The sequence below is a fragment of the Numenius arquata genome, chromosome 14 (assembly GCF_964106895.1).
Source record: "Numenius arquata chromosome 14, bNumArq3.hap1.1, whole genome shotgun sequence".
In the NCBI taxonomy this organism is placed as follows: Eukaryota; Metazoa; Chordata; class Aves; order Charadriiformes; family Scolopacidae; genus Numenius; species Numenius arquata.
This window is the reverse complement of record NC_133589.1, coordinates 6,977,942-7,005,504: the sequence shown is the minus strand read 5'-3', so window position 1 is coordinate 7,005,504 and position 27,563 is coordinate 6,977,942. Positions and strand designations below refer to the sequence as shown.

The 27,563-nt window shown below is 48.2% G+C and overlaps 2 protein-coding genes across 3 annotated transcripts in view; one reads left to right on the top strand and one right to left on the bottom strand.

The window, feature by feature from the left end:
* PKD1 (polycystin 1, transient receptor potential channel interacting) overlaps positions 1-5,712 on the top strand; it is a 93,627-nt gene extending 87,915 nt beyond the window's left edge. The window contains exons 39-46 of the mRNA XM_074158815.1: positions 652-779; positions 1,141-1,309; positions 2,019-2,144; positions 2,312-2,486; positions 3,127-3,414; positions 3,887-4,021; positions 4,360-4,668; positions 5,086-5,712. Coding sequence (XP_074014916.1) covers positions 652-779; positions 1,141-1,309; positions 2,019-2,144; positions 2,312-2,486; positions 3,127-3,414; positions 3,887-4,021; positions 4,360-4,668; positions 5,086-5,712 — 1,957 coding nt within the window. The remainder of the gene's footprint in view (positions 1-651; positions 780-1,140; positions 1,310-2,018; positions 2,145-2,311; positions 2,487-3,126; positions 3,415-3,886; positions 4,022-4,359; positions 4,669-5,085) is intronic.
* A 5,141-nt stretch (positions 5,713-10,853) lies between these two features.
* Positions 10,854-27,563, bottom strand: part of TSC2 (TSC complex subunit 2) — a 33,079-nt gene continuing 16,369 nt past the window's right edge. The window contains exons 25-41 of one of the 2 annotated variants that reach the window (XM_074158296.1): positions 27,089-27,217; positions 25,157-25,321; positions 24,385-24,537; positions 24,111-24,223; positions 23,468-23,689; positions 22,449-22,664; positions 20,707-20,775; positions 18,321-18,481; positions 17,345-17,847; positions 16,443-16,518; positions 15,469-15,555; positions 15,045-15,231; positions 14,241-14,380; positions 13,950-14,028; positions 13,198-13,289; positions 12,818-12,916; positions 10,854-12,440 (exon numbers count right to left, since the gene is read on the bottom strand). In XM_074158296.1, the coding sequence (XP_074014397.1) occupies positions 12,273-12,440; positions 12,818-12,916; positions 13,198-13,289; positions 13,950-14,028; positions 14,241-14,380; positions 15,045-15,231; positions 15,469-15,555; positions 16,443-16,518; positions 17,345-17,847; positions 18,321-18,481; positions 20,707-20,775; positions 22,449-22,664; positions 23,468-23,689; positions 24,111-24,223; positions 24,385-24,537; positions 25,157-25,321; positions 27,089-27,217 (2,659 nt within the window). In that variant the 3' untranslated portion in view covers positions 10,854-12,272. The remainder of the gene's footprint in view (positions 12,441-12,817; positions 12,917-13,197; positions 13,290-13,949; positions 14,029-14,240; positions 14,381-15,044; positions 15,232-15,468; positions 15,556-16,442; positions 16,519-17,344; positions 17,848-18,320; positions 18,482-20,706; positions 20,776-22,448; positions 22,665-23,467; positions 23,690-24,110; positions 24,224-24,384; positions 24,538-25,156; positions 25,322-27,088; positions 27,218-27,563) is intronic. The other variant, XM_074158297.1, reaches the window with a different exon arrangement.

The following is a 27,563-nucleotide window of genomic DNA, read 5'->3' as shown; positions in this document are numbered from 1 at the left end:
TGAGAACCAAAAATAACATCTAGTATAAATACAGAGTCCTTCCCTTCCTTGCCCTGCACATATGGTTTAACTAGATTAAATTTTCCCAGCTGAGTTTCCACATCACTGCAAACTTCTGCAGTCCAGCCTGACACCAGAACGGCTGCCTGGGATTAACAGCATTTTTGTACCCGTCTCACTACAGGCCCCTTTATTCTTCCGTGCAAATAGGTGTGGCTCGTCCCTGCCACGCAAAGTCACAGAAACTTTGATTCACCACAATATAAATCAGGAATTATTCCAGTGAACTCAGTGGAGTTCCTGGAGTCAAAGTGGGGCAGAGAAGAATCTGGTACTGAATATCATCTCTTTTCCACCACGCTGTCACAGACCCACTGGTCTGATCCTCATCCAGGTGCCAAGTGGATTCAATCACCTTTAGGTCTCGCATGTCAAATAAACATTTTCCTGACCCAGCCCAGCTCTTGGAATGGATGGAAATGCTGCCTCTGCCTGCAGCCAGGCACCTGGGAGGAGAGCAGCCCAGGATAGCTCTCTAAAACTCAGTCCCATCCTCCAGGTGACACACAGGTGGTCATAGGTGAGACATGCAGAGACTGTCCTAGCAGAGCTGCCCCCAGAATTGCCTCTCACGCCTTTTCCCCGTTGCAGGTCGGATCAGTTCTGGGTCTGGATGTCGCAGGTTTTCCTCCCTTACCTCTACAACAACCGGTCGGGTCAGGAGAGCTACAGCACCACACTGGGGACGGCCCGGCTGCGCCAGCTCAGGCTGCAGGAAGGTAGGTGGGCAAGGGACCATGGCTCTGCTCTCATGGAGTGGGTGGTGACATTCCTGGAAGGATGAAATGGCCAGGTCTGGATGCAAGGGGAGCTAAATGAAGCAAGGCAGAGGTTACGGAGGCAGGTTTTTCTTTGCAGCATCTGGTTTTGCTCCTGCAGAGATGAACCGGGGCAGTCAATCGTGGGGATTTACACTAAAGAGGGAGGTTGACTTTATTTCTGGAGGTGTGACTGAGGATGTGGAGGTGGAAGGGACTTGGGAAGAAGGGAGATGCCAAGTGTGAAAGCTCAGCTGTGTGCCGCAGTGCTGTTTGGCTGCCTTGGGCTCCCCATGGGATCACAGTGTTGGTCTTATTGCAGCCGAGTGCCAGCACAGTGCCCAGGATGTCCTCCACAGCATGGGCACAACTGTCAGGAGGAACTGCACTGACTCGCACAGCTTTTCCACTGCGGACTACGCAGCTGGCTGGGAAAGGGTGGCCGTGAATGTGACGGCTGCATGGTCCTACTCGCCGCCCGACCTGACAGGGTAAGTTGCTGCCCAGCCTGCACCTACACTCCCTACTCCATCTGCCAAAGACATTGCATCTTTACACTTGATTTGGTGCCCAGCCCTTGCCTCAGCGAGGCCAACTGCAGCCCCAGAGCCTGGCAAAGTGCAAATAAACACAGAAATGCTGAAAGCCTTCTCTGAACCTGTCCACACTGGCAGTGTGAATGGTGGGAAGCGTGTGGCTGCCTCTCACCCAGCTTCCCTGGAGATGTGTGTGTCACCTTGAGCTGTCCGGATGCCAGCGTAGTGCTGTTCTCAGGGGCCCAGGGGCAGAGGGTTCAGCTTTCCAGCTTCAAGGGCAGAGACAAGCTGCAGAAGAAGGTAACCCAGCTGCCCACAGAGCAGCACTAGCTTTCTGATAAAGTGGGTTATGGGAGACTGGCCTTCACCAGTATACTGGACATTACATCGCTGTTGGTTTCTGCTCTGGTTTGTTCCTGGATGCGTCTTCAATGAAGTCTGGGGCACCACAAGGGTTGGGGCTGTTCTCAGGTTGGGAACACTGAGGTGGATCAATGGACTTCTGTAATTTGTGTTGTGAAATAATTAATGAGGCAGCTGTCGCCCTTGGGTGTGTGACACAACAGGTCAGGGTCTGCACCTCCGTACCTGCTCCTGGCCTGCCACATAGGAGAGGATACCACTGTCCTCCATCTCTCACTCCATGGTTCCTTTTCCTCTGCAGGATCTGGTACTGGGGTTACATCTCTTTCTACGATAGCAGCGGTTACATCCAGGAGCTGGGGGCTTCGCTAGAGGAAAGCAGGGCTCAGCTGAATTTCCTTCAGCAGCACACTTGGATTGACAACATGTAAGTGTGGCAGGGGTGAAGGAAATGTTCTCCTGTCACCCAGGTTTTTAAGGGGTGCTGCTGGGGTGTCACAGCAAGGAGAGGATCTATGATCCTACAAAACAGTGGCACCAGGGCCAGGGCTGGTGTTGTCCAAGTGCCCTGAGCTGCTCTTCTCCCCTCCACAGGAGCCGGGCAGTCTTTGTGGAGCTGATGCAGTATAACCCCAGCGTGGACCTTCATGCTGCCATCACCCTCCAGCTGGAGTTCCTGGGGGCTGGCCAGGCCGTTGCCACGGTCACCATCAGCCCCTTCCCGCTGCTGCGGCTCAGCGAGGGTGTCACGCTGCAGCTTCTCATGATGGTCAGTGGTGCTGCTTCCCCTCTGCCTTCCTCTTCCCTCTCAGACACTGCACAGACAGCTCTGGGGACCCATTGCCTGGGCTCCTGGAATGGCAGCGTTGGTCACTGTGGACTAAAGCTCCACTGCCTGAGGCTACTTGTCCCCATGCCTGTCACCACGCTGCTTCCAGGCCTGGATAGCACACAGAAAACATCCCTGGCACCACTGAAGGGAAGGAGATTCCTCCTATCTGGCAGCATTCGTTGGTCTTGTCTCAGCCTTTTTGCTTCCTTGAACTCATGCCTGTCACTGTGGGAGCTTGAGGCCTTTGTTCGTCTGCCCTTAGAGGGGACATCAGCCGGCTGAGCCATGTCCCAGGACACCCTGCCTGGGCCCTCTTCCCCTGGGCACTGCCACCCTGCCACAAGCGCATTGGACGTGGTTTGGGGAGCTTCACTGCTTAGGGCAGGAGGGAGAGGGGCACTGAGGGAGTGAGGAAGGCACGAAGGGACGCAGGGGTGTGCTCCAGCTGTAGCCTGGCAGAACTGGGCCTAGTGTGTAGGGCTTTTGCTGTCCTGGGGTGCTGCAGGATCCCCCGGTGCAGCACAGCAGTCAAGCATTGCCCTCTCCTTCCCTGGTAACCTCTCCATTCCTCCCCCAGGTCTTCCTCATGATGTTTGTGGTCTACTTCGTGGTGTCTGAGTCACTGTCCATCAAGAAGGAAGGCAGGGCCTACTTCACCCTGTGGGGCAACTACGGCCAGTGGATCTTCATCCTCCTCACCACCTGCACCGTGGTGGTGCACCTCAGCCAAGCCACCCTTGCTGACCAGCAGTGGCTCAAGTACCTCAACAACCGCAAGGGTTTCACCAACTTCTACCAGGTGGCCTTTCTCAACACCGTCTTCAGCACCTTGGCTGCGTCCCTCCTCTTCCTCCTGACTGTGCAGGTATGGAGATGGTTGGGTGGGAGCAGCCTGTGGGCAGAGATGTGTGCTTTGGTCCTCCTGTGCCAGCTTGTCATCTGTACCCGGTCCCATGGCAGGGGCAGCAAAGGGCCCTGAAGTGAAAACAAATATAAGACTGTGGTCCTGCTGTGCCAGGCACTGATCAAATGCAACGGGGCTGCTGCCACATCCAGACTCTGCTGCAGGACAGCGGTGGTGGGCAGTGATGCACCTCTGCTGCAGCACTTTGTGTCTCTAAAACTTCTGAGCCCTCAATTCCCTTGAGGAATTCGGCTTAGTGTGGCTGATGGGATGATTTTTTTTTTTCTGCAAGGAGCCTGTTGACTAGGATGTCCTCTGCTCTGCCAAAGTTTGCATTTCTCAGACTTGTAGAGAAGTTTGAAAGACCCTCCCAAGGCTGGAGGGATCTTGCTATGGGCTCGTGTTGTAACACCGTCCTCTCTCTTGGTCCTAGGCTGCCCAGCAGCTGCGGTTTGTCAGGCAGTGGTCTGTGTTTGGGAAGACCTTTCAGAAATCTGCAAAGGAGCTGACTGCTGCGGGGCTGGCGTTCGCCGTCCTCATCCTGGCCTACGCTCAGCTCGGCTTCCTGGTAACTACCTGCTGTCCCCTCCTCGCCTTGCAGAGTGGCTGGTTGTCAGCAAAGGGCCGCCCAGGGTCGTGTTACCCCTCATCCCATGCCATGACACTGAGCGAAGCCCGGCAGGTCCTCTGGGTGCTCCAGTGCGCAGCCTGTGCAGGGAGCTCTTGTCTGTCACGGGCCAGGTGGCTTTAGCCAGGGGCTGTCTGTGGGCTGTCCCTGTCATGGCCGATTTGTGGGGCACTCCTCAGGGCTCATGCTTTTCAAGGTGGGGTAGTGAGAAATGGGGGGTCAGGGGAACATTTTGCCACTGATCCCTTTTCATTACACCTCCAATGTCCCCTTTGCAGCTCTTCTCCTCCTCCTCGGAGTCCTTCCGCAGCGTCGGCAGCAGCCTCCTGCTGCTCTTTGCCATGCTGCGGGGCAGTGTGAACCTCCGCCCGCCCGAGTCCTCGGGCCTCTACTACCTGTTCTGCACCAGCTACATCATCCTGGAGGCGTGGATCGTGCTGCGGCTGTTCACCGTGGTGCTCATCTACAGCTACCGGGAAATGCACTTCGAGCTGTACCGCCCGGCCTTCGAGCCCCAGGACTACGAGATGGTGGAGCTCTTCGTGCGCAGGCTGAAAATGTGGATGGGCTTCAGCAAAGCCAAGGAGGTGAGTGCAGCCTGGGAGCCTCCTTGGAGAAGGGGCCTGGTAGCAGGCAGTAGGCTGCAGACATTGATTCTCTGCCAGAGTCCACCATCCTTAGCCTTCCTTTGCCTCTGCCTACTTCCCGCGGCTGTTCACAGTCAGGTTCCTCTGGCAGGTGAGGGCTGGAGCAGTGACTGTTCCTGGAGCCCCAAGAGCTGGGTTAGTGATGGGGTGTTGTATGGGCATCTGCTGCCAGTTCTCAGTCCCATAGTTCCACATGTTTTTATCTGGGATCTGTCCCCAGGTCCGTGCTGTGGTCTGGCCCACCGGGAATGGCTGGGAGCAGCCCTGGGGCTGTCTGGAACAGGACACAGCACCACAGCACAGCGTTCCCAGTTACCGGCTCCTGAAATAACTCTGCCCCCCCCTCTCCTCTTCCAGTTCCGGCACAAGGTGAGGTTCGAAGGGATGGAGCCACTGCCGTCCCGAGACTCCAGTGACTCCAAGTCCTTCCGCGGCCCTACTCCCAGCGCTGCCTCTGACAGCTCCAGGGCCTCCACCTCCTCCAGCCAGCTGGACGGGCTGAGCCTCGTGCTGAGCACCCGGGACAGCCTGGAAGTGGACGCTGACATCCAGCGCCTCCTTTCCCTCTTTGAGATGCTGCTCGCCCAATTTGACCGGGTCAACCAGGTGACGGAGGACGTCTACCGCATCGAGCACCAGCTGGAGGGCTCTCAGAGCCGTCGCTCCAGGAGGAGGTCCACCCAGGTGGCGGAGGATGTCCTGAGCAGGTACTGCGCAGGCAGCACAGAGCAGGGGCCCTCACCCGAGATCTCCTCTGACATGGACCTGCAGCCCCCGCGGGATGCCCCGCTGTCCCCCCACTCTCCTGCCCCCCTGCCGGGCAGCAGGGGCTCTGTGCCCAGCCGACTCCTTCGAGCTAGCAGAGGCATCAGCGTGGCGGCTTCCGTGCTGCCCCCACACAAACCTTACGCTGCTGGAGCTCCGGCGGTGAAGAAGAAACGGCCCCTCCGGGCCAAGAACAGGGTGCACCCCACTGTCAAATAACAGTGCATGGCGGGGAGCGATGCCCTCGGAGGGCAGAGAGCGCCTGGAAAGGGGTTTGCGAAGGGTGGGCTGTGCCTGCCATACAGACCCGGAGCCTCAGGAGCTGCCGCTTCTGAAAGCTCCCGCCGCGGTGGCTGTGCCTGCCGGGGCACACGGGGCCGCTGCCTGCGACGGGGCCAGCACAGCCGCCATCTCCACGGACCTGACCGTCCCCACCGGATGGGCCGACGTCCTTACTGGTGGCTTCCAGCACTAAGGGTTGGCTGGAGAAGGCTGAGCCTTTCCCTCAGGTGCACGGGGTACAGGTAGCGTGCGGAAAATCCCTCTTAGGGTAGGGCAGTATTAAAAAAGTCATTTACTTTGTTAAATGGCCCCATCTGCAAACAGGTGTATTTGGCGACTGTCACACGGACACTTTACTGGGGACTGGCACAGGGTGACCGGTACAAGGCTCACCTCCCTTCCCTGCTGGCTGTGCCGGATGGAAAGGGGGAGAGGAGAGCCCCAGGCCTTGAAGGTTTGAACTGAGTCTTGGATTTTGTTGACCACACACACTGTGGAGGAAAGCTACAGGTTTCAAGAAGATATTTAACCATTTTATTTTATTTTTTTTTTTAAGCATAAATATATATAGATATAGATAAATGATATCTACACCCAGATCAGTTAATTTCCAGTATTGGCTACTTTTATCCTCCAGAAATTGGTACTATTGTTTGTATTTAAAGAAACCCAATATTTAAAACAAATGACATTGCAGGCTGCAGCGAGCTGCCAGCCCCGCTACCCGGCCAGGCTCCGAGGGGATCATGAGCTGCAGCTCAGCCCCGGGGGCTGCAGAGACCTCGGGCTGCTTTCAGCCATCTCTGAGCGTGGGGTTGCCAACGTGCTGGCTTCGCTGCGGTCCCCCCACCCGCCCCCTGCCCGCCAGCGCTCGCCCCTCACCCCCGGTGTGGTGGCCCGGGGGGGCGGGCGCTGCTGGCTGCTTGGCTTTTCTAATCCAAGGAATGTATTGACGTAAGTATATGTATTTTTTTGGTTTACTTGTTCGTATGTACTGCCCAGCACTTTAAACAACGCTTTCCTCGGCTAACAATGACACATGCGACATAACAAGAATGGGATAATATATCACAAAAGCAGTATTTTTTTTTTTGTTTTGTTTGTTTAAATCATAAGCTGAAAGGAGCTGATGAAGTGAACGCAGCCCCCAGCACAGAATCGCGTGGGGTTGGAAGGGACCTCTGGAGATCATCTAGTCCAACCCCCCTGCCAAAGCAGGTCTACCCAGAACAGGTTGCACAGGAACGTGTCCAGGTGGATTTTGAATGTCTCCAGGGAAGGAGACTCCGCCACCTCCCTGGGCAGCCTGTTCCAGTGTCTGCCACCCTCAAGGTAAAGAATTTCCTCCTCGTGTTTAGATGGAACTTCTTATGTTCACGTCTGTCCCCCCCCGAGCCGTGCCGGTACCTCCTGGCACCTTCCCCACGAGAAGCACAAAGGCGTTGGGGGAGGCAGGTAAAGCCCTAATGGAGCTTTTGTCGGGGTCCCGGCCACCCCGTAGCCCCCCCAGGACTCACCGTGCGCTGGGCTACAGCTGGCCTGTGCTCGCCGTGCCCGGCCGGGGTGGGGGCTGCACCACGGGGGCACCCCCTGCCCCCAGCACAGGGGGCGCCGAGCAGCGGCTGAAGCCTCCCCAGTGCCTGCGTTCACTTCGTCATCACCATTTCGCGTTATGTATATTGTAAGTAATTTATATGGTTTGGTTTTGGTTTCTTTTTTTTTTTTTTTTTTTTAAATGTATATATTTTTGTATGTTTGCTATATTTTCATAGCATCGGTAACGTGTTTGAAACATGTAGATAGGAGACAGAATACTATTGTCAGAGTTATTTAAAGGATGTATTAAGTGCTTCTTCCTGGGAATGTCCCGTGTATATAAGTATTAGGTGTCTGTGTGCGTGTGGTGCGTGTGCTCTCCTCCCCGCTGAGGGTCGGCCGGGCTGGCTCTGGGCCATGGCCGCAGGTGGAGCGGAGCGGGGCAAGGGGAGGGCTTGGTGTGTTCCCAGAACCTGCTCTGTGCTTCGGGAACGTGAGAGGGATGAAGGGAAGCCTTAGGCAGTGAGGAAAAAAGGTGGGCAAGTGCGGCAGGGGAGGGTGCCTCGGGTTAGACGGCGTCTTGCCTCTCATGCTGGTGGGCCCGGAAGCATCTTTCCGGTGCCCAGGAAGGGGAGACCTTTCCAGGCAGAGAGAGGGATCTGGTCAGACACTTCCATTGCTAATCCCATCATCTCCTGAGTCTCCCCATCCAGCTCCCAGCGCTGCTGCCACACTCTGTTAGCTAATTTTAAAGGAAGATTTCATTCCAGCTGTCTACGTGCTTCCTTGGCTCCAGCCCTTGCCCAGGTCCCTTACGGGTGACTGAAGGAGGACGCAGGAGTGCTCTTTGTGGTGGCTTTGGGACTGGTTTTAAGTTTCCTTTGAGAAACTCAGTTGATACGAAGGACAGATGCTGAGGAAAGGTTGCAGAAGGCTGTGGGCAGGAGGAAACAAGTGTGCTGTAGCTTCAAGATTAAAGTGAGGTGGTGGTTGGTCACCGTAGAGGTTGTTGGAAGAGCAGATCGCGGAGAGGGACGTAGAGTGCAGAGGGGAGAAAATTAATAGTAGTAACCGCAAAGCTCTTGTAGGGGGAAGGAAAGGCAGGTAGAAGAGGAGATGACAGAGAAGTGCCTAGAGTTCAGGAGCAGTAGTTGGAGATGGAAAACTCCAGCGTGGAGGCAGCAGGTGCCCAGAGCACGTAGAACCATCAGTGAGGCCTACAGAGCCCAGTGCTGGCCCCAGAGCTGGCATTTGTACACTTTGTGGGCTGTTTCTGTTCCTTTTACAAACAGCTCCATCTTCCCCAGAAACTCTTCGGGTATCTCAAACTGGTTTTCAAGCCAGAAACTTAAAACTATTGGCCTTGTGCTTTTTGGTTCCTTCTACTTACCCAAGCAGCACAGGTATGTGCCCATGACTTTTTTTGGCGACAGATGATACAATGCTGCAAACCATGTCCCAAGCCCCCTAAGGCAGTAAAAGGAGCAGCTGTGGGATGTACCAGGATCCCTGTGCTGTGGCCCTGCAGCTCCAGTAACGGCGCTGGGCTCACCTCTGCAGCCCCATCCAGCTCCGGTGTGTCCTCCCCGGAGTGAAGAAGGACATAGTTACAAAGCAAAGTCCTGTTTGGTGAGATAAGGACAGGCCCTGGGTGAAGCTCAGAAACTCTGGTCTACTTCTGTCCATAAAGCCAAAGCTTCCGCCTCTTTGGCTGCTCCTCAAAAGGAAAGGCTCTGGAGAAGGATTTAGTTGCATAAACAGCAACTACCACGAGGACAAAAGCAAGTTGCTCATCTTCTAACGCTGCTGCATAAGCACACAGGAATTCTTTTGGCCAAGAGAGAGATGGAAAAAGGAGAGTAACCGTAGGAAAGCACTCGCTGGCACGTGCTGCTAGGTGGGCCACCGGCTCTGAGTCTCTTTAGGGGTCTTACATGGGAGATTTATGCACAACTGCATCACAGCAGCCACTTCTAACCTCCAGCTCCGCATCTGGCTGCACCCGGGCATCCCTTTCCCGCTGCAGTGGGAACGTGCGTAGATCCAGCCACCTCCCAGTGAGCAAAATGAACCAAGCAGGTCTTGGAAAGCTCTTGTATGTTGAAGAGCCAAAGAAAGTTCAGTTCAAGAGTCACAGTTCAGTTCTCAGCCCCTCCCCACCCCCACAGCTCGAGTACGCTCATTTAAAAGAGGTTGTTAATAGGAGTTAAGTGCAGGACGGAGAGACAGAGGTGAGCAGGGACCCGATGCTCAGACCAGCCTTTAATAAGCTAACGGGAGGCGAGCAGCGGGGGGTGGAACACGGATGCTCCCCAAGTGAAACGTGAGGAATTTTTTTTTTTGTTCCCAAGTGCCTGTTTCTTACCAAGCGTGCTCTGCGTGTGTGTGAGTGTGATTTGATGCGTGTGACTTACCAAGTGCTTCTTCTAATCAAAGAGGAGCAGAAACAGGATAAGACAACTGCCCTACTTCTTTCCTTCACTTGAAGTACGGAGAGCAGCTCTGGAACCCACAGTTGTTTCTTGAAAAGCCAAACGCCTCCACGAGGGCCCATGCGCGTGATGGGTGCCAATCCCAGCTTCCAAGCGATTCCTAGTTTTCAGCGCAGCATTTATGTGTACAAACTATAGCAACGCTCACAGGGTTCCGTCACCGTCCCAGCGAAGGTACTGTGGCTACAGGCACTCAGCTGCAGCCGGAGTTAACACCCTCCACAGCAATAAACTTGACTTGCAGCCCTTGCCAATAAATACTCCTGAATGTATATTTCTGTGTTTGTAGTCGCCCGGAGATGGTCTCTTATTTATTGTCTTAAGTCTCACAAAGATGCAACAGTATCAAGCTGCTTTAATAAAAAACCCTATTCATTAGTTTAAAGGGGAGAGGGAGGGACTTAGATAAGTGCTTTTTTTTTTTTAAAAAACAAAAAGAGATGATTGTGACCAATATGCCAACTGTTACTGTCCGGTCAGCAATTTCACTGCAAACAAAAGTATCCTATTTTGTAACTGTGGGGATGTTTCTTAAAAAACGACAAGGTCAAATAAAAGATGACTGCTACCACCCGGCTCTGCTGCTTTTGTTATGCTCCCTCCAGCCCCTTCCCCGCTCCCAGCTGGAGCTCCGCAAAGGCACAGGGACAAAGCGGCACTTCCAGAGCTCCTCCGGAGACATTCCTCCCCAGCCCCTTGTCATCCTCTTTGTCTGCCACCAGAATCTTAATTAAGGTCTCCTGCACAATACAAGACATTTCTTACATTCGCCAGCCTATTAGGGCAGCTCTGGGCTGTAATTAACGACGTCAGTTTGTCAGTGAAGGGTCTGCGGTTACGGTAAAGGAGACCCAACCAAGGCAGAGCACGGCATGAGGGCTCGCTCAGCCCCAGGCTGCCGCTGCACAAACACCCCCGGGAGCAGCTGAGCTGCTCCAGGGGAAAATGCCAACAGAAAAGCACCCGCTGCAGCAGGTATCACACCACGCCCAGCATTTTGAGGTGAAATACGAGCGATACGGCTCAGGAAAAGGTTATGAAACACAGTTTGAATCTTCCCAGGTCAGCAAGAACCCACCGACCATACGAATATTTTATTTCCTTTACGATTTATGAACACTCAAAACACAAACATACACTTAGCGTTCCCAAACAGCCCTGCACAAGCTAGTAGCATCACTTTTGTCCCCTCACCTGTCACTTCACAGTTCTGTGTGCAGATTGCACTTGTCTTCATCCCCGCGGCGAGGGCGCTGCTGTTCGCCGTTAACTAAAGAGCCGCCTTCCCCCTTTTATTTACAAAGCAGGAGATAAAGTACTCACAGTATAGTCCAGCTGACACGGTTTCTCCCAGTTTGGTAGTGTAGTGTCTGATGACCATCTTACTGCAAGATGGGCTACATAATCCCATTCCACCTGTAGACGCGTGCGCTGAAAGGACCGCTCGATACCTGCTGAGGGCCCAGCAGGGGAGACCGGCGCTATGCGTTAGTGCAACAGGCAACACTCATGCGAGATGATGCCCCAGGACATGTCAACAGTCTTTCAACAAGGGATTTACCGGGTGCCCAGGGAAGGACAAGAGTTACCCCCAGCATTGCTGCAACCAGAGGAAATTCTGCAGCTGACCCCAGAAGCCAGGTCTGGCCCCTGGCTAAACTCGTCCAGTCAGCCCGGTGGGTCAGACTCTTCATCCCAAGTAATTCGTGGCCCGGCTCCTGCCGTTCTGCTGCTCCGGCGAGTGGCACCCACCCCCCTGGTCTGTGCTACTGCTGGGAGCAAAATCATTTCTGCTGAATAAGGGGAGGTTTGCTGCGAATCTCTCAAAATGGAGACAGATCCTTGGGAATTGAAGCAGCAGGTTTGGCAGGTCATTTGAGAACCCAAATTAACTCTTAGCAGAGCTGGCAGCAGAACAAGTCTGAGAGCCTGAAGAGTTCAAGTGCTGAGAGGCACCGAGGCCTGGAGAGGAGCTGGGATTCCAGGGTGCTTAGAAATAGTGGCTGGATTTTCAATACTTCATACTTCATTCCCAAAAAAGTTGACAAAATTCCCACAATTCCTGCATCTTCCAACTACGTGATGAACTGCAGAATATCGCACTTTGCTTCCACCAGACGCTGGTGTGGAAGGAGTCCAAAGAAAGGTTCTGCAAGAAAGGTCCCATCAGAGATGGAAGCCTTGAAATGGCTCAAACCAAATAAAAACAAGACACGTGGAGTTGGTCCTCTCTTGGAGCATCTGCTGGGGATACAGTGTCCTTGTCAGAAAACAGTGGCGGGCTGAGATGGAGAAACGTTCAAGCCTCCCGGTGCGGTTCAATGCCGAGTCCACACGCAAACAGCAGGGCCACGCTGTGCCTGCCAAACCCTCTCCGCTCTGTCCACGCAGCCCCACGGGGTCTGCACGCAGGTAAAATGCTTCCATGGCCTCGTCCGTCCCAGAACAGACACAGCGACCCACCAGCATCTACACGAACTCCGTGAAGTCGTCCACCGAGGAGATCAGCCGCTTCCTCTGTCCGGTCTCGTAGGTGGGTGGAGGGTCCTGAGGGATCTGGGGAGGGGCCTTTGTCGGAGCAGACGGATGCATCTGCAGGGGAAGGCCAGGAGTCTGGTACTGGGTTTCTTCACGTAGCTAAAAGTCAAACCAGAACAGATGAGCTCCATTCTCTCTGAAACTCTTTTCACTCTCCATTTGGGCAGGGCAGGGCAGGGCAGGCAGATCAGAACAGCTTGTCCTACCATCCCTAGCATAGTGCCACGTGGGTGCAGCTCCGTGTCCAGATATTAGGGTTCCCAAACCCCTTGCCACCATGGAAGCTGTTCGGAAGTTCCCAAATCCAGACCTACATCACTACACTGGTCACCCCCACAAGAGCTGGATTCTAACCTTCATACACATTCCTCCTCTTATTCAGCAAGTTTTGACAGCTGATTTTATGTGCCCTATTTGTAAGAAGATTCTAAGGTAGAGCCCGGTTCTAAATACTAAGAACAGACGGCTTTACTCACCCGGTGCCTTAACCTCTTGATATGGCGTAGCCTGGCAATCCATTTGGATGGGTAGGTATCAGTAGGGTTTGATCGACTATGATGAACCTGGGAAGCCATCTGATTTGGGAAGGGTGGGGAGAAGCAGAGAAAGAGAGGAGGCACATTAACATAACTATGGCAACAAAATTAATAGAAATTTTCAGTACAGTTTGACAGCGAAATACAGGTCTAAGTTATAACTGTTCACGTGCTAACTTTGACTTAAAGGTTGACGGAAATAACTGAAGCAGGAAGCTTATTTATTTGCTTTCAAGCCCTACTCATTTCCTTGGAAGCTGGTGATGGACCAAGACAGCAGCTGAAAGGCAGAAGGTCTCGGGGAGCTCAGAGGTACTCACGTTAGCATGCAGGGCCATCTGACGGGCTACAAACGGCAGGTTCTTGTCAGAGATGATCTTAGCGACACTCGTGTCCACGAGACCCTCCATGTCTTCGTTTTAAAGGAAGAAGAAAGAAATTCTTGTAAAACAGTTAAGAACAAGGCAAAAATTGCCAATAACTAAATGGACAAGTAATAGAAACCACCCCAGAATCTCAGAAGTTCCCACGGAGCTTTACAGCTCCAGATGTAACAGAACTTGCACTGCAACTTAACACAACTGGCTCTCCAATTCCAGCTGAGGTCTTTATCACATGAACCAAAGAGTGGGCAAAAAATACCTCCGAAGAGCCCCTTTGGTAAGAGGAAAGCAAAGGCCCCTGCAGATCACTGCACCAGCGCTGCTGAACTCGCACAGAGCCATGGCCAGTTTCCAAGTATCAGGTCCTGCAGTGGTGGGAAGGACAGCAGTGGACCTCCACCACGTATCTCCTCCTGTATTCACAAGCCATTGTTGGAGGGACCTGCTCTCTTCTGCTGGCACTTTGTCTTAAGCTTGAAGATAGTATGAGTGGTACAATGGGAAGATATCTCTTATCTCAGGGAAAATATAGTAAAAGGACATGTCCAGACATAGCTGGGCAGCAAATGAGTTTCAGAGCTTTTCTCCTTAAGTTTTTACTTTTGAAACACAAAAACACTACAAAGTGAGGCAGTTATTGCATCACCAATACAGGAAATTCTGAAACCAAAGGCTCCAGGGACTCCTACCTTTCCGGCACTGCAGCGTCACCAGGTTACAGTCATAGTCAAGTGGTGTGATGATAACGTGCACAAAATTGAACTGACCCTAATAAGAAAACAATAAAATAGTCACACACATTTTCCTGGCAGCCATCACAGTTCTTGTGAATGCCATAAACTAACACATATGAAGGCACCAAGGCAAATAACCTCCATTCATGATCTCAACACTGTTTGCTGAGATAACAGACATCAGATTAAGGTTTTACAAACAGCCACATGCTTTTTTATAACACACCCACAAGTAAAATCTTCTACCTTTATTGTTCCCAGTTTAAAGTCTTCTCCAGAATCATTGTAAACAATAGAAACAAAATCATTCCCAAGGTGCCTTTTCTTGTCGCAGCGATATTTATCCAAATCCTTTGTGGGCATCAGAGTAGCAATGTGGAAAATGGCTGAAGAGGAAACAGAAAAACCTTCAGGTTGGCCCGGGTAACTGGTGCTACAGGCAGCACTTCCCCTGGCTGAGCTCTGCAGAGCACCAGGGCCACCATGAGTAACCTGCAGCTGCCCAGGGAACCAGGTTAAAGGAGATGACTGGGATGCACAGAGCTGTACAAAAAAATTTGGGAAGTTCTTCATAGCTTGTTGGATCCTGGGTGATAACCTGCACTGCTTGGTGCTGCAGGAGCTGGGTAACACTGCAGTTCAATTAGCAATGACCACAGTAATGACAACCCTCCTACTTTTAATACTGTTCTTCAGGGAAACAATTAGCAGAGTTTTGACATGTACACACCACCCTCAATTAACAGCCTTCATAGCAGCTGAAGAACAAACAGCTTGTTCTACAAACCTCTACACCAAACCATATCAACCTAGAGCAGACTATTTTAAAAGTGCTGTAATTATTTTTTTTTTTCTTAAATAAGGCAGGTATGCATCTCTCCCAGACTTTAACACATGGTTTGCAGAGATACCAGAGAGAGAATGGGAGGAGAACAGAGCCCCAGGTCATCTTTACTATATCCCTGGGAAGGAAACAGTTTGTAGAAGGCAGGTCAGTCTTAAGATGAGAAAAGACCATCCTTCTAGTTCCAGCTTCTGGAGCCACCTTACCTTGCATAATGTCATCGTGCCAACAGTAGGTGAACTGTCCGTCCTCCCCACACACGTCCAGGCCACCAAGGTAAATTTTATCTGGCTGACAGTCTTTGAGCTCAATGAGCTTCCCTAAGCCAGTCAGGAACTCTGTGTAGCGATAGGATCCATGTTCATTTGACAGAATTGCGATTTCGTTGTTGCTCTAGGAAATAAGAACATGGGAATCCCACACTGAGAGGTGAGAGCACTCAATCAGCACAAGTGATTAGGTTATTACCTTCCCAGAAGGGCTTCACGCAGGCACTGATTTTTAGTGCAAGAAACTAAGGAAAAGCAAGGCTACTGCAGGAGCAGGACAAATCTCACAGCTGGAGCAGTGGTGCCTGGCCTTCTGTCGAGATGTAACCATTAAAGGATTAACAGATCTCCCACAACTCACCTGGCCTTCTCCAACGTAGAGCACGGCGATCTTGTGCGTGTCATACGAAGGAATTTGATCCAGGAGCTGCACTGATCTTTCAAACGTCTACAATGAAAACATCGGTCACATCTTTAAAAGTTTATCTGCACACACCCACCACCCTCCCTAAAACCCCTTCAGGACAACACCGCCACAATTTGAGCACAGATTCCTGACCTTCACTAGTGTCTCCCTCGATGAGTGCTGCCTTACTCTGTTCTGAAAGGGCCCAGCCCAGGGTACAGAGCAGTGCTGGAGGGCATCTGTCACCACACTTTCTTGGTTTTATAGTTCAGAGGAGATTAATCTGGCAAACCGCATGGGTAAGATGCACTTTCCATTACAATTTAACGCTCCAGGCATGAAAAATCATTATGTCTCTTGCTCTGAAGAACATTTTTAGCAGAAGGCATCACCTCATCTCACTTGGGCTCCCTACTGCCTGACCATCCCAACCTAAAGCAAGGGGAAACCATCAGCAGGTCTGTGGTGCTCAGTTCACAAGAACCCCATTCCAGCACTATTTCTCCAGGAAGTTTATGACACATTTCTCATATGACTACAGAAAGCTTCTTGGCCACTCCCAATTATACGGAGGGCTGACAGGTTTGTCTAGAGACGTTCTGCCAATATCATCTACTGCTCAGTCTTCATCCTGCTCTCCTCCTACCAGCAAAAACCAAAACTCCACAAATCATCCTGCTTTCTGGCTAGGATTCTGAAACAGCACCAGCAAAATCTCCCAATATCTCAAATTCAATGCAGAGCCATAAAGCAGGAGCCACCAGGACTGGGGAACAGAAAATCTTCCACCTGTAGCACTGCTGGTAAGACCCACCTTTAAATCGCACCGTCTGAGCTGGATGTTCACAACTATGCTTTATGTTCAAAAAAAGTAATGATGTTAGACAAATTAACAAGAAGAATTAAAAATATATCATATCCTTGCCTACCTCATTTGGCAACAAAAGGGGCTTGTTGTTTTCATCGCCAAAGAACGGGGAGTGGTACAACTGTAAAAACACAAAGCTGAGGGAGAGAGGGGGGGAAAAAGGTCCTGTTACCATAAAAATTAAGTCCATTTTCACCTGTTGTACGTAAGAACATTATGTACTGAAGAGCAGCAATTAAAATGCTTAACAGAGTATTACTCATCTTCTAGAGACACTTTAGGTGCCTGGACTACCTGCAGTTGGTAACAAATCCCTGTCATAAAAACCAACGGTTGTGTCAAACAGCAGCAGCTGCACAAATTCCCTGCTCAAAAGGTGATCTTTACCCTGAGCGGAGGAGTAGGAACGCACTCCTGCCTCACAGCTACAGGGGGGGTTATTTCTAGGCTAGCACATAAATAACCTTACAGACATTTGCGTTTGACCCGCCCTCAGTAAGATGAAGATTGTCTCATAAACCATTTTTGGGCAACTACCGATATCTAAAGTTCAAAAAGCAATTATTATAACCCCTTCTTTTCCTTCTTCTTTGTATTTTGCACATTATATTTCTTGAACTGCACGACTAGTAATTCATTCTGTTCACAGCAAAATTAACTCTAGGTGACCTGCATTCACGCCACATGTGCATTTGGACCTTAAATTGGGATAGATTAAGAACATAATGAAACTATTTATCTATTTCTTTCACCACTTAAGAGGTCCATTTCCTAAATCATGAAGTTAATTTGGTAGTAGTGGGTTCAACAGGCCTGTATTAGCTCCTGAAAAAAAACCAGGTAATTAATCTTTCTTTTTAATCAGATACTGTTTTGTAGGTCCTACAAAACCAGCAGAATCCAGCCATGGCTACAGCAATTCTGAGCTCATCATTTTTAGCTTCAATAAGCCACTCCACCCACCTTGGGTTTATCCCAGGTACTTTCTCAGCATTGGAGGCTGCTGTTCTGCTCTTGAAGGCATCTCTCTCTATTCTTTTTCCCCTCCTTGATGGGGCTGAGTCAGAGATGGTGTATCCTCGGGGCCGGTGCCCAGAAGGGGAGCGAGGTGAGGTGACAGGACCGGTGCCATCCAACCCGCCTGACCCTGTCACTCTGGCGTCCTCGCCCTTGCCCAGCCAACTGCCCAGCCCTTCCCCTTCCAGGTTCCCAGACTGGGATTTTGATTTCACTTCTGTGCTCAGCCTCCTTGTTACTTCTCTGCCATTTGCATCTTTGAGGACCTCCTGCAGCGTCTGTAGCTCAGGGGAAGAACTTGACTTGCTGAGCGGCTGGGATGGCTGGAAGGAAAGCTCCTCCAGTGTTCTGCCATCTTCTGATGGCAGGACTCTCCCAATGGGAATTCCACCCTCCACCAGGTCTTCCGACTTCAGAGATTTTTCTTCTTGGCTGGAGGTTGAGGAGGACTTAAAAAGGGAGAAACAAAGATGAACAGTTTTCCTGGTAACAGCAAAATAAAAGCTGACAACAGTAATACTTGAGGCACCCCTTGACACTTCCAGTGAAAGATGAGCAGAAAGGTGCCAAGCACAAAGCAATGCGGATGGAGGATCCTGAATAAAACAGGTATTTACTGCTGCCACTCTGCATGCAGTCCTTCACAAGCCACCCAAACTCTGCATTGTGACTGCTTGTGCATTTTGGTATCAATTAGTGAGTTCTTTCAGAGGGTGTCAAGGGAGGACTCATCTGCACACAGACGATTCTACCTCGTGCCTAAAGACAGGGCTATCATAGAATCATAGAATTGTCTAGGTTGGAAGGGACCTTTAAGATCATCTGGTCCAACCATCAACCTAACTCTGGTAAGAACCATCACTAAACCATGTCACTAAGTCCTGTCATACAGGACAGAACGGGTTAACCTGCTGCTTCTTACCCTGCTGTAAGATTCCTGGGGTTTACCAAACCTCTCCTCGCTCAGGACTTGTTCAGAACACGAAGTATCAATGTCCTCACTCTCTGGAGACTCAGCCGGGGACTCAGTTTCCTTGAGCTCCATTTCGGAGGGACTCCCTTCCTCCAGCACCACCGCAGATTCTACCGAGACACAAGGCAGGAGAACTGAAGTCTGCGGAGAGGCACGGCCTGGCAGGCCCCCGTCCTCTCCTCTGAAGTACCAGCCTTTTCCCTACGGGATTTCAATGGAAGGCCACATTGAATGAGTTTCTCTGGTTCTTTGATTTCTTGTCATGTCAGACTTGCTCCTGGTTCCCCTTTTGTATAGAATAACGGATCACCTTACCCTCAACAGCAAAGGGCTGCGTCTGCTTTGGTCAAAATAAGTGCAGTTGTTTCCAATTGTTACTGATGAACAAGCAGGGGACAGAATGAGGAAATGGGACCTTGTACATCAATGCTCGGTTATCAGGACAGACAGGAACTACAGAGATGTAAGAAAGTACAAGACTAGCATTAAAAGTTCATCATTATCCAGGCAATGAAGACACCAGTTCTATGCAAGTGTGCAAAAAAGTAAGTTTTTCTTGAATTGAAACGCAATGCTCCTGTGCCTTGTAGTGGCCTAGAAGGAGATAAGAAATTTTACTAGGAGCCATTTACTTGCAGTTTGGCAGTTTTCCTAGTATGTCTCAGTAGAAGCAAAACAATTCAGCCCTAGAGGTATGGAAGGACAAGAGAGCAAGAGTAAGACATGCACTGCAGCAATACTGGGAAACCTGCATGTGGCATCTGATCAGACAAATGGTTGATGAAACCACACTGACAAGACAGCTCCCTGGAAGCCCTGCCTATGGCGGAGGAGGTTATCGCAGCATTTAACAGTGTCTCTACTCCAGGCAGTGACCCTGACCACAAGGATGAGCCTGACCAAAGGCTCCTCTTGGCCTTGCTTTTTTTTGTCCTGAGGAAAAGGCTGGAGAACAGGAGGCTTCCCATTATGCACACAAGGGACTGGAAGACCAATCTGAAAGGCCAAGATTTGTTTTCCAAAGTAAAATTAACAAAAAATAAAATAAAAATTAGCACACACAGAAAATAAAGAAAATCGTCAAAATTAAAAAAAAAAAAAAAAAAGTAAAAAAAAAAAAAATCACTAAAGCAGCTTTTCCTGGATTGATTTCAGCTCGCAGGACCAAAGTTATTTCAAAGAAGCAATTAAGAGTTAGCATTGCACACACATACCTTCTAAAAAAAAAAAAAAAAAACCAAAAGAAAAAAAAAACAAACCCAAAACAACGTGCTGATCTGGTTAGCTGTCCAAGCCAGAACACACCTGCACATATCCAGTGTTTCCAAGCTTCCCTAGCTCTTACACTACTGCCAAGATTGCTGGTGTTTTTAAATAATGCAAGCACTCACTGATTATTCTTTAGGTGGTAAGAGAATAACATGAGCAGAGAGAAGTACAGAAAAATATTTTATTTTACTGCAGCATCTTTGTGTTGCTTTAAGAGGCCTTTGTCAACAATAACCAGCAGTTAAGAATAACCCCGCTGCTCTACAGAGAATTTTCCCGTGAAGGAAAGAAGCGAGAAAGACATTTCGACCCTCTAATTAAAATCAGAAAGCATTGCAGATTATCAAAGCAATGCAGGTGTTGTGCTCATAAGGTATGCAATTTGATCTCCATTTAATTACAAAGTCAATTTTAATGAAGCGGAGAAAGATTTTACACTACTATAGAGCCTCCAAAAAGCTAGAATTTAGCAGGTTTTCCTCTGAAATACATTTCTTCTTTTTTTATTTAAAAAACTTTTAACCAGCATCCGTTTTAATGTCAAACATATATATATATATATATATATCTGTCTCTCATACATATCAGCTCCTTTTATATTTTCTGTCCAGTTCTGACAGATTCCTGTGGGCTGAGTAGCACGGGACTTCATTTCAGGGTAGCTTGTTCTGTAGCACACTATGCTATTCTCAGAAGCGAGAGCTTTTACATTCAGCAGAACACAAAGCCAATTGTAAAATGAAGCTGAAAATAAGTAATTCAATTAAATCAAGCCACTCAGACATTTTGACAGGTCATTTAACACTCTGTCTCATGACTCACAATCCACCCCAGCTAACACAAAAGTCGCTTTAAGAAATCGCCTGCACTTGCAAATGTTGGATCTGGCTTGGACTTCTTCATGCTAGTCAAGATCCCATTTGTTGAGAGTAATGAGACTGGGTACAGACAGGAGACATGGAAGGGGAAAATGAAGTATGAGGGATACATTTTCTATGAATCAGAGGTGTTCTTCTATGGCAATACTTTTTTTTTTTTTTTTTTCCTTAAAGATATATAAATATACCTGCCCAGGATATGCTCCTGTGCAACTTCCCTTGACAACTGGACTGGTACATGGAAGAGAAAGAGGCCACTGCAAAGGGAAATCAAGTGAGCAGCTACATCAAAAGGAAGGAGAGACTATATGAAAACAAAATATAAATTAAAAAGCACAGAGTTTAAAATGTAACCAAGAGCCTATTTTAAAATAAATAAATAAATAAATAAAAACAAAGGAAAGAACAAGCTGGGATAAGCTCACTAGATGCCAAAGGAATAATTTAAGGGTAAAAGGTCTCAACATGAATAAGGAGGCATAAATACATTCAAACAATGCAGACTCGAATCGCTCTCTTCGAGGAATACATCTTCATTGAGTTTTAGAATCAGAAAATTCCTTAGTGCTATCCTGGCAAACGCAGGAAACCAGGCTGAGCTTTCCCTGAGCTAAACACTTTTCACAAAAGATCATTTTTAAACCCAAAGAAGAGTCTGAAGAGTAGAAATATGGATAAAGATTCATGTAGTTTTAACCTCTAAAGAGGAAGAACAACACGCATGTGAGAGTTTGACAGCAAAACTTCCTCAAAACATTCATTTGCCAGCTGGCTCTGGCAAGTACCGTAGAAGTTGTGGTAACAAGAATGTGGCTAAAATTATTTTCTCAGACTGCCACAGGAGTGACATTCAGGCGGGTGCTTCTTTCAGCTAATCAGTTAGCACCTACACACCACAAATTCGTAGGAGTCAGTAAAAATGTTGACGTATAAGATTTAAATTTTTTTTCAAAAAGGTGAGAATTTGATTTTGACTCTAATTTTGCATTTACACATTCTGAAATCCTAAAATCATATCCTGCCGTGTTTAAAATAATCCTGAAAACTAGCATTTTTACCAGATTTCCAAACAATTCATAGCATTGAGGCCACCTCCCTCTGAAAAAAGCCTTGTCTGCTGTTACCACTGCTCAGTTTCGATAGTGCTGGCAGTGCCAAGAGCCTCAGCGTTAGATGTTGTAGGTAAGAGCTCTGAGCAGGGATTACACAAAGCTTTACAAATTTCAGCTGTTGGTCAACACAAACCTCCCAACATCAACAGCTCTTTCAGAAGTGACCTGGCACCAAAGTAAATACGGTGAAAAGCCCCGGCCACAGTGTTAAAATAAAGTCATCAAAAGAAACTCAAGAGATTCACCTGCACCGGTCTGAAGGCTAAACAGTCCTTTTAAGAGGTGAATAAATCTGCATTCTGCTGTCTCATGCTGTAAAAGACAGTGGCAACTAACTGACCCTGGCTGGCAAGGTTTGTAACAGGCCACAGTCCCGAGAACTCAGTGCTCTCAGTGCCCTACACAAACTCCTGTACTGAAGACAAATGGAAATGGAAACGCTGCATGGAAAGATCCATCCACACGTGGGATGCCCAGATCAGCCCCAAACAAGTGGAAGAGCGAAAAGATCCATGACTTTGTTCATTTTCATTCGGAAAACAGCATGAAACATTAATCCTCCAAAGAAACTCCATTACTCCCCTCTTTCCTCTCTTTTAAGAAAGAGAGGTACTTTCCAACGGAACATCAGAAGCAAGGAGGAAGGGAATTTTTCACTGAAAACTTCTTGGAACAAGAACTGATTCCCCTTCTCGCTGCTATGTTATTCCTCCTGCTATTAACTTCACTGTTCTAGATGAACTGCAGTAACTTCAACAGACTTTAAAACAGGCCAGTGTCAGCTATACTGGACACGCTACTGGCTTCACATCTCTCACCTGTGTTGGAACGCTGGAGAAGTGATGGTTTGGCTGTCCCGGTGGCCAGGCTGGAGGAGGGGACAGAGAGGGATTTATATAGAGCCGTTTCCCGGTGTTCTTTAAAACGCTCTGCAGCCATGAGTGCATTAGAGAGCTCTTGCAGGGGCATATTGTTAATATCTGAAGAAAATGGACTGAGCGGGTTCTCCAGACTCATCAGCCAGCTTGTGTTACCTGGTAAGAGACAATTAGGGAAGAGTATTAAGCACTCTCAACTCCAGAAAGTTTACAACTCACACCAAAAAAAGCACAAATTGTTTTGGATTTTGCAACTAAAAATCAAACCAGACCAAGTTCTCAGTTCTCCTGACATTTGGCAGAATCACTTGATTAAGTTCCTGTTTTTGGTACGTAGCTCCCAGAGCTCTGTACTTCACCCCAAGCTCTTCAAAACCTGGTAACTCATTACTACAGCAGACTCCCAAAAGGCATCCAAAACACTCAGGTATTGTATTTAATAAAAGCAGGTCAGTTATTTTCTCATGAAGCAACTTTCAGCTGAAACAGACAACTCCCTGTCAATGTCCTGTAACACACCAGTATTCAAGAATTTTGACCTTGAACATGTCATTATTCGTTCCCTAACAGCAGGCACAACTATGCAGCTACTCTAGCCATAAGCCTCGCTCATCTCCAATCCAGCACAGGAAACTTAAAACACAGCATAGACAGATTGTCAAGAAAGACCACAGAGCAGTGTAAAAATAGGAAATGCAAAGTAGGGTTGATAATATCTGACCATTTCTGTAACAGTATTTAATATACAAATTTAAGTCCTTGCTTCAATCTTTTCACAGATCTTTTGTAGATTTAAAACACTGAAAAGTGATTTCAAAGAATCATCAGACATACTAGTTTCAAGAGGCAGTAAGCAATAAAGAGATCCATTTCCAATTAAATATGGATTTTTCTTCTTCATACAGACTCTAGTTTCTTAGCAAGCCAAGAGAGCTCGCTCCACACTCAGGTGAAGATACCTGTGGGTCTGCGCACTAGGATTTCTGCCCATCCCTGTGTCAGTAGCGGGACATAGGCAGCTAAATTTGCTTTTTCTTTCTGCAGAGGTGTCTGTGGAGCAGGATTAGTCTTCTCTGATCGAGATGCAGGAGCAGGAGGACCCTGTGTCCCTTGGGAAGCCGAGCCACTGGGAAAATGGGAGGCTGAGCTGTCTAAGGCACCAACACGTAAGGCGTGACCACCTAGCAAGACAGACACAAAACAGAAGGGAGAGCCATGCTTAGTTACCACTAAAAGTATCTCAGAAGTAATAAGTTTTTTAAGCTCCTCTAGCAGCTGCACACACAATATTGGGAACCTAAGAGAACTTTACCTTTTATGTGTTTCTTATAAACCATAAGGTTAGATAAACATAGGCGATTCTCACTGCAAGTGTTCACCACTTCAACCAACCACCACAGCTTTCCTGCGAGGAGAGGCAGCAGGAGGAGCACCACCACCCCTCAGGCCAACAGCTGCTGCTTCCTGCCCCATCACTAAATACCAGACAGGTCCAGATTCTCAAATTAGTTTAGACATAGGTCTCTTCAGCAGGCACTCAGGACACTTAAGCCCACGACACAGACCCAGAAATGGCAGAGAGACTCCAGAATCAGAATTTACCAGACATGGATCGGACTCTGTTGCGAGAGCTTCTGCAAACCTGCTGCCCAGCTTGAGATTCCAGTTTTGCTGGAGCTTCTTTAGTCTGTCTCACTTGCAAAACAGGGTCTGAGCTGTGGAAAAAGATGTTGATGATACTGAGAGAGGAATCAGTCATGCTGGACAAATAAGACACTCCCCTTTTGGTAAGAGGAAAATCTAAAAATATGCACTGTAACAGTGGTTTAAGTGACTTTGTTAGGTGGAAATTTCTAGAAACGAGAGCAAAAATTACCTTGATTCTGTGCTGCTTTGGAGGTCTGCAGAGTCTAGGCCAAGCAGGGACCTTGTCCCTGTTCCAACGCTAGTAGTGATGGTCACCAGCTTGTTACCAACGAGCCACGTCTTTGTCCTTCCTCCAGCCAACAGAAACTCACCCACAGGAGACCTAGAAACACATCTGTGATGAGCAGAGCTCCCAGGCTGCAAAGCACAGAGCCTGCACAGACGACTTCATGTCACTGTGTAGGAGGTACTGCCCACTTTCCTTCTTTATACAGCATTTTTAACATACCCCCTGGTCATTAACATGCACATCCATCCAGACAAGGGATGAGCTGAATTTAACATCAATTGATAGTAGTACTACTAGACACACATCACAGAGCAGAAGGGAACAAGCCATGTCTGAGCTGTGTGTCTCCTTCTGGGAAGGGCCAGCAAGAAAAGCAAATGCCTTGCACTTGAAGCCAGCTGGCACGACCTCAGCTCAACAGAGAAGACTGTGATTATCCAGCAAGGACATGAGCAAAGCACAGCTCACAGACAGCATGCCTTGGAGGCACCTCCTTCTTGACAGTTCACGGATGAGGCAAAGGTTGGTTGGCTCCAATGGACTTCTCTTGTTTAACTTCACGTTTAGCCAAGGCAGATTTTATCTGCGAGGAACGGCTTCAGAGCCTGGGCCTGCCAGAATCTCTAATGTGTCATGGTAATTTTCCACTAATAAAATGAAATATGAACCTCAAACAAAAACATCTCTCCCATGGCCACCGACTGACCCCTACCTCTTAGGCACTGCAGTGAAGTTGGAAAAGACGTATCGAGCCATCATATCCAGGCAGGTCTCAGTGAGTTCCAGGTGAAGATTTTTTAAGTTGTCATCAGCCTGAGCCATTGAATTCTCATCCGCAGAGCCCAGGCTTGAACTAGTGATGGAGGTTTGTATCCGACTAGAAGAGAATGTTTCCAACTGACAGATCACATTGCAATATGCTTGTCCCTGTCACCCGAAAGACAGTGTGATGTAGAACAACCTGTGATACATGCACGTGCCACATCAGAGAGGTGGCCAGACATCAAACCCAGGCCATCATAAAAATATTTTTGGATCAGCCTCTTGTTGTGCTTTGTAGATTGTCGTTGCAGAAAGTGTATTTTATCTTGAGAGACTGAGAAGCATTTAAATGTCCATCAACTGACCAGGTCAGGCCAGCGCTCTCTGATGTTGGTGGCCCATGGGCAAGTGCACCAAGCAAATAGTGAGTGGCAGCACCATGCTTTGAGTTCGCTAATCTATAGTGAGGGCAAGCGTCCCGTCACCTGCAGTTTCCCAGGCACAATGTTGCCCATGAGCCATAAATTGGGGCACTCTAGGCTTAACTTTATAATCCTTTGATTTGCTTTTTTTCTCTGTTGCATCCCTTTCATAGATTGACTTTTTTTTCCTCCAAATTCAATAGCTATGTAAAAGCTAATTTAACTTGAAATAGAAAAAAAATTGCACTCTGAACAGGAAATGGGCACAAGAATAGAGGGCAACTCTGCCTTCAAATCAGCCAAGTTAGTAATGCAATTTAAAACAATTGCAATAACAGGCCAGATTGCAATATTTTATTAAGACGACTCTTTATACCGTCATGATACAAACTAAGGTGAGGTACAGCCAAATTTTTCATGACATGGCAACTTCCCTGGCATCACTAAGGGTAATTATCTGAACTTTTAGTTGCTACCATTTACATATAAATACAAGAGAAGAAAATCACCTAATAGACTAATGGGGATATCAGAGAATGAAGTGCCAGAATTGTATTCACAATTCAGTCACTTCAGTGTCTTTCCCCCAAATATCATATAGTTATAGTCAAAAATAAAACCACACAAAATAAAGTTCCACTGACAGCAATCCTTAGGCACAAATCTTCAGGTTCAGATTTTAAACCAACATGTTAAACACAGCAGTTTAACACTCAAGGGAAGTGATCCAGAAATACGTTTTTTTTTTAAAAAAAAACAAACATAAATTTTTTCATCTTTCATGTGTGCAAATCGATGTCTGCAATCAAAACCTGTTTTCTTTAGTGGTGAAAGCAATGGCTTCATATGGGCTGAGCACACATTTCACTGCTCTTCAGAAAGACAAATTCAGGTTTCCATGGCATCATACTCTAGACCAGAATACTTCCGTCAGCTCCCTTTGCCTCAAAGAACAAACGCTAAACTGAGGCCAGAACTATTCCTTATTGCTTGGGAGGAAGGTCTGTACGTAAGTTTGCAAAGTATCAAAAGACTCTCCTGGGACAAGCCACTGCTTAGAAGGCTGAAGTTTTAGTGAGTTTTAACCAGGATTCTCACTTGCACAGAATGCAACCTTTTTCCCTTTTTTTTTTAAGTGTTGGTTGTTTGTTTTTCCCCCATTCACCATCTTCACTTTGAAAATAGAAATTTTTGTTGCTAAAGCATCAGAGAACAGGGCAAAGTAATCACACACAACATAGGGTGTGATGTGACAACCCAATAGATGGCATTGGGAAGCCATGGGATACCCATGATGCTTTCCCAAAGCCTTTGACTGTGACTAAGGCCAGTTTTTTTATTGCGTAGCAAAGTCATGCAAGCATCCCGCATGCAAATCCACCCTGCTTCCACCCACCCTTGCAGTAAAATTTCCAAGTGCTGAGTTGCTCTTGGATTCTCCCCATTTAAAGTGCCTCTACCTGCGGACCACATGTTCAGACACACTGATGCTGCGGGATCGGAAGGCATCAACTGCAGAAGATTCTTTCAGCTCTTTCACTGGAGGAGAGTTATTCAAGCCTTGCTTTGCATTTTTGGCTAGTCTTAAACTACTAGGTGGAGAAGCACCAAGCCCCAAAAGAGGTCACAGGAAGGGAGGAAATCATTGTAGGGATGTAGGTTGAAAGGTCACAGGTCACAGGGTCAATATTGGGGGATCCCGGAGGGTGATGTAAAATAAAACAAATGCCAAAAAAGGAAAACAAAAATTAAAACGTACAAACAAGCAGAGCTGAAAGCATTAAAAAGACAAACCACATTTTGAAAACAAGATTTTAAACGTGCTACAAAACAAATGAAATTAGTACAAGTTAAAACAAAAAAACTGATTGAAATGATAGTTGGAATACTGCGCTGTTAAACAAAGGCAAAAGCACCTGAATGTTAATTATTTGG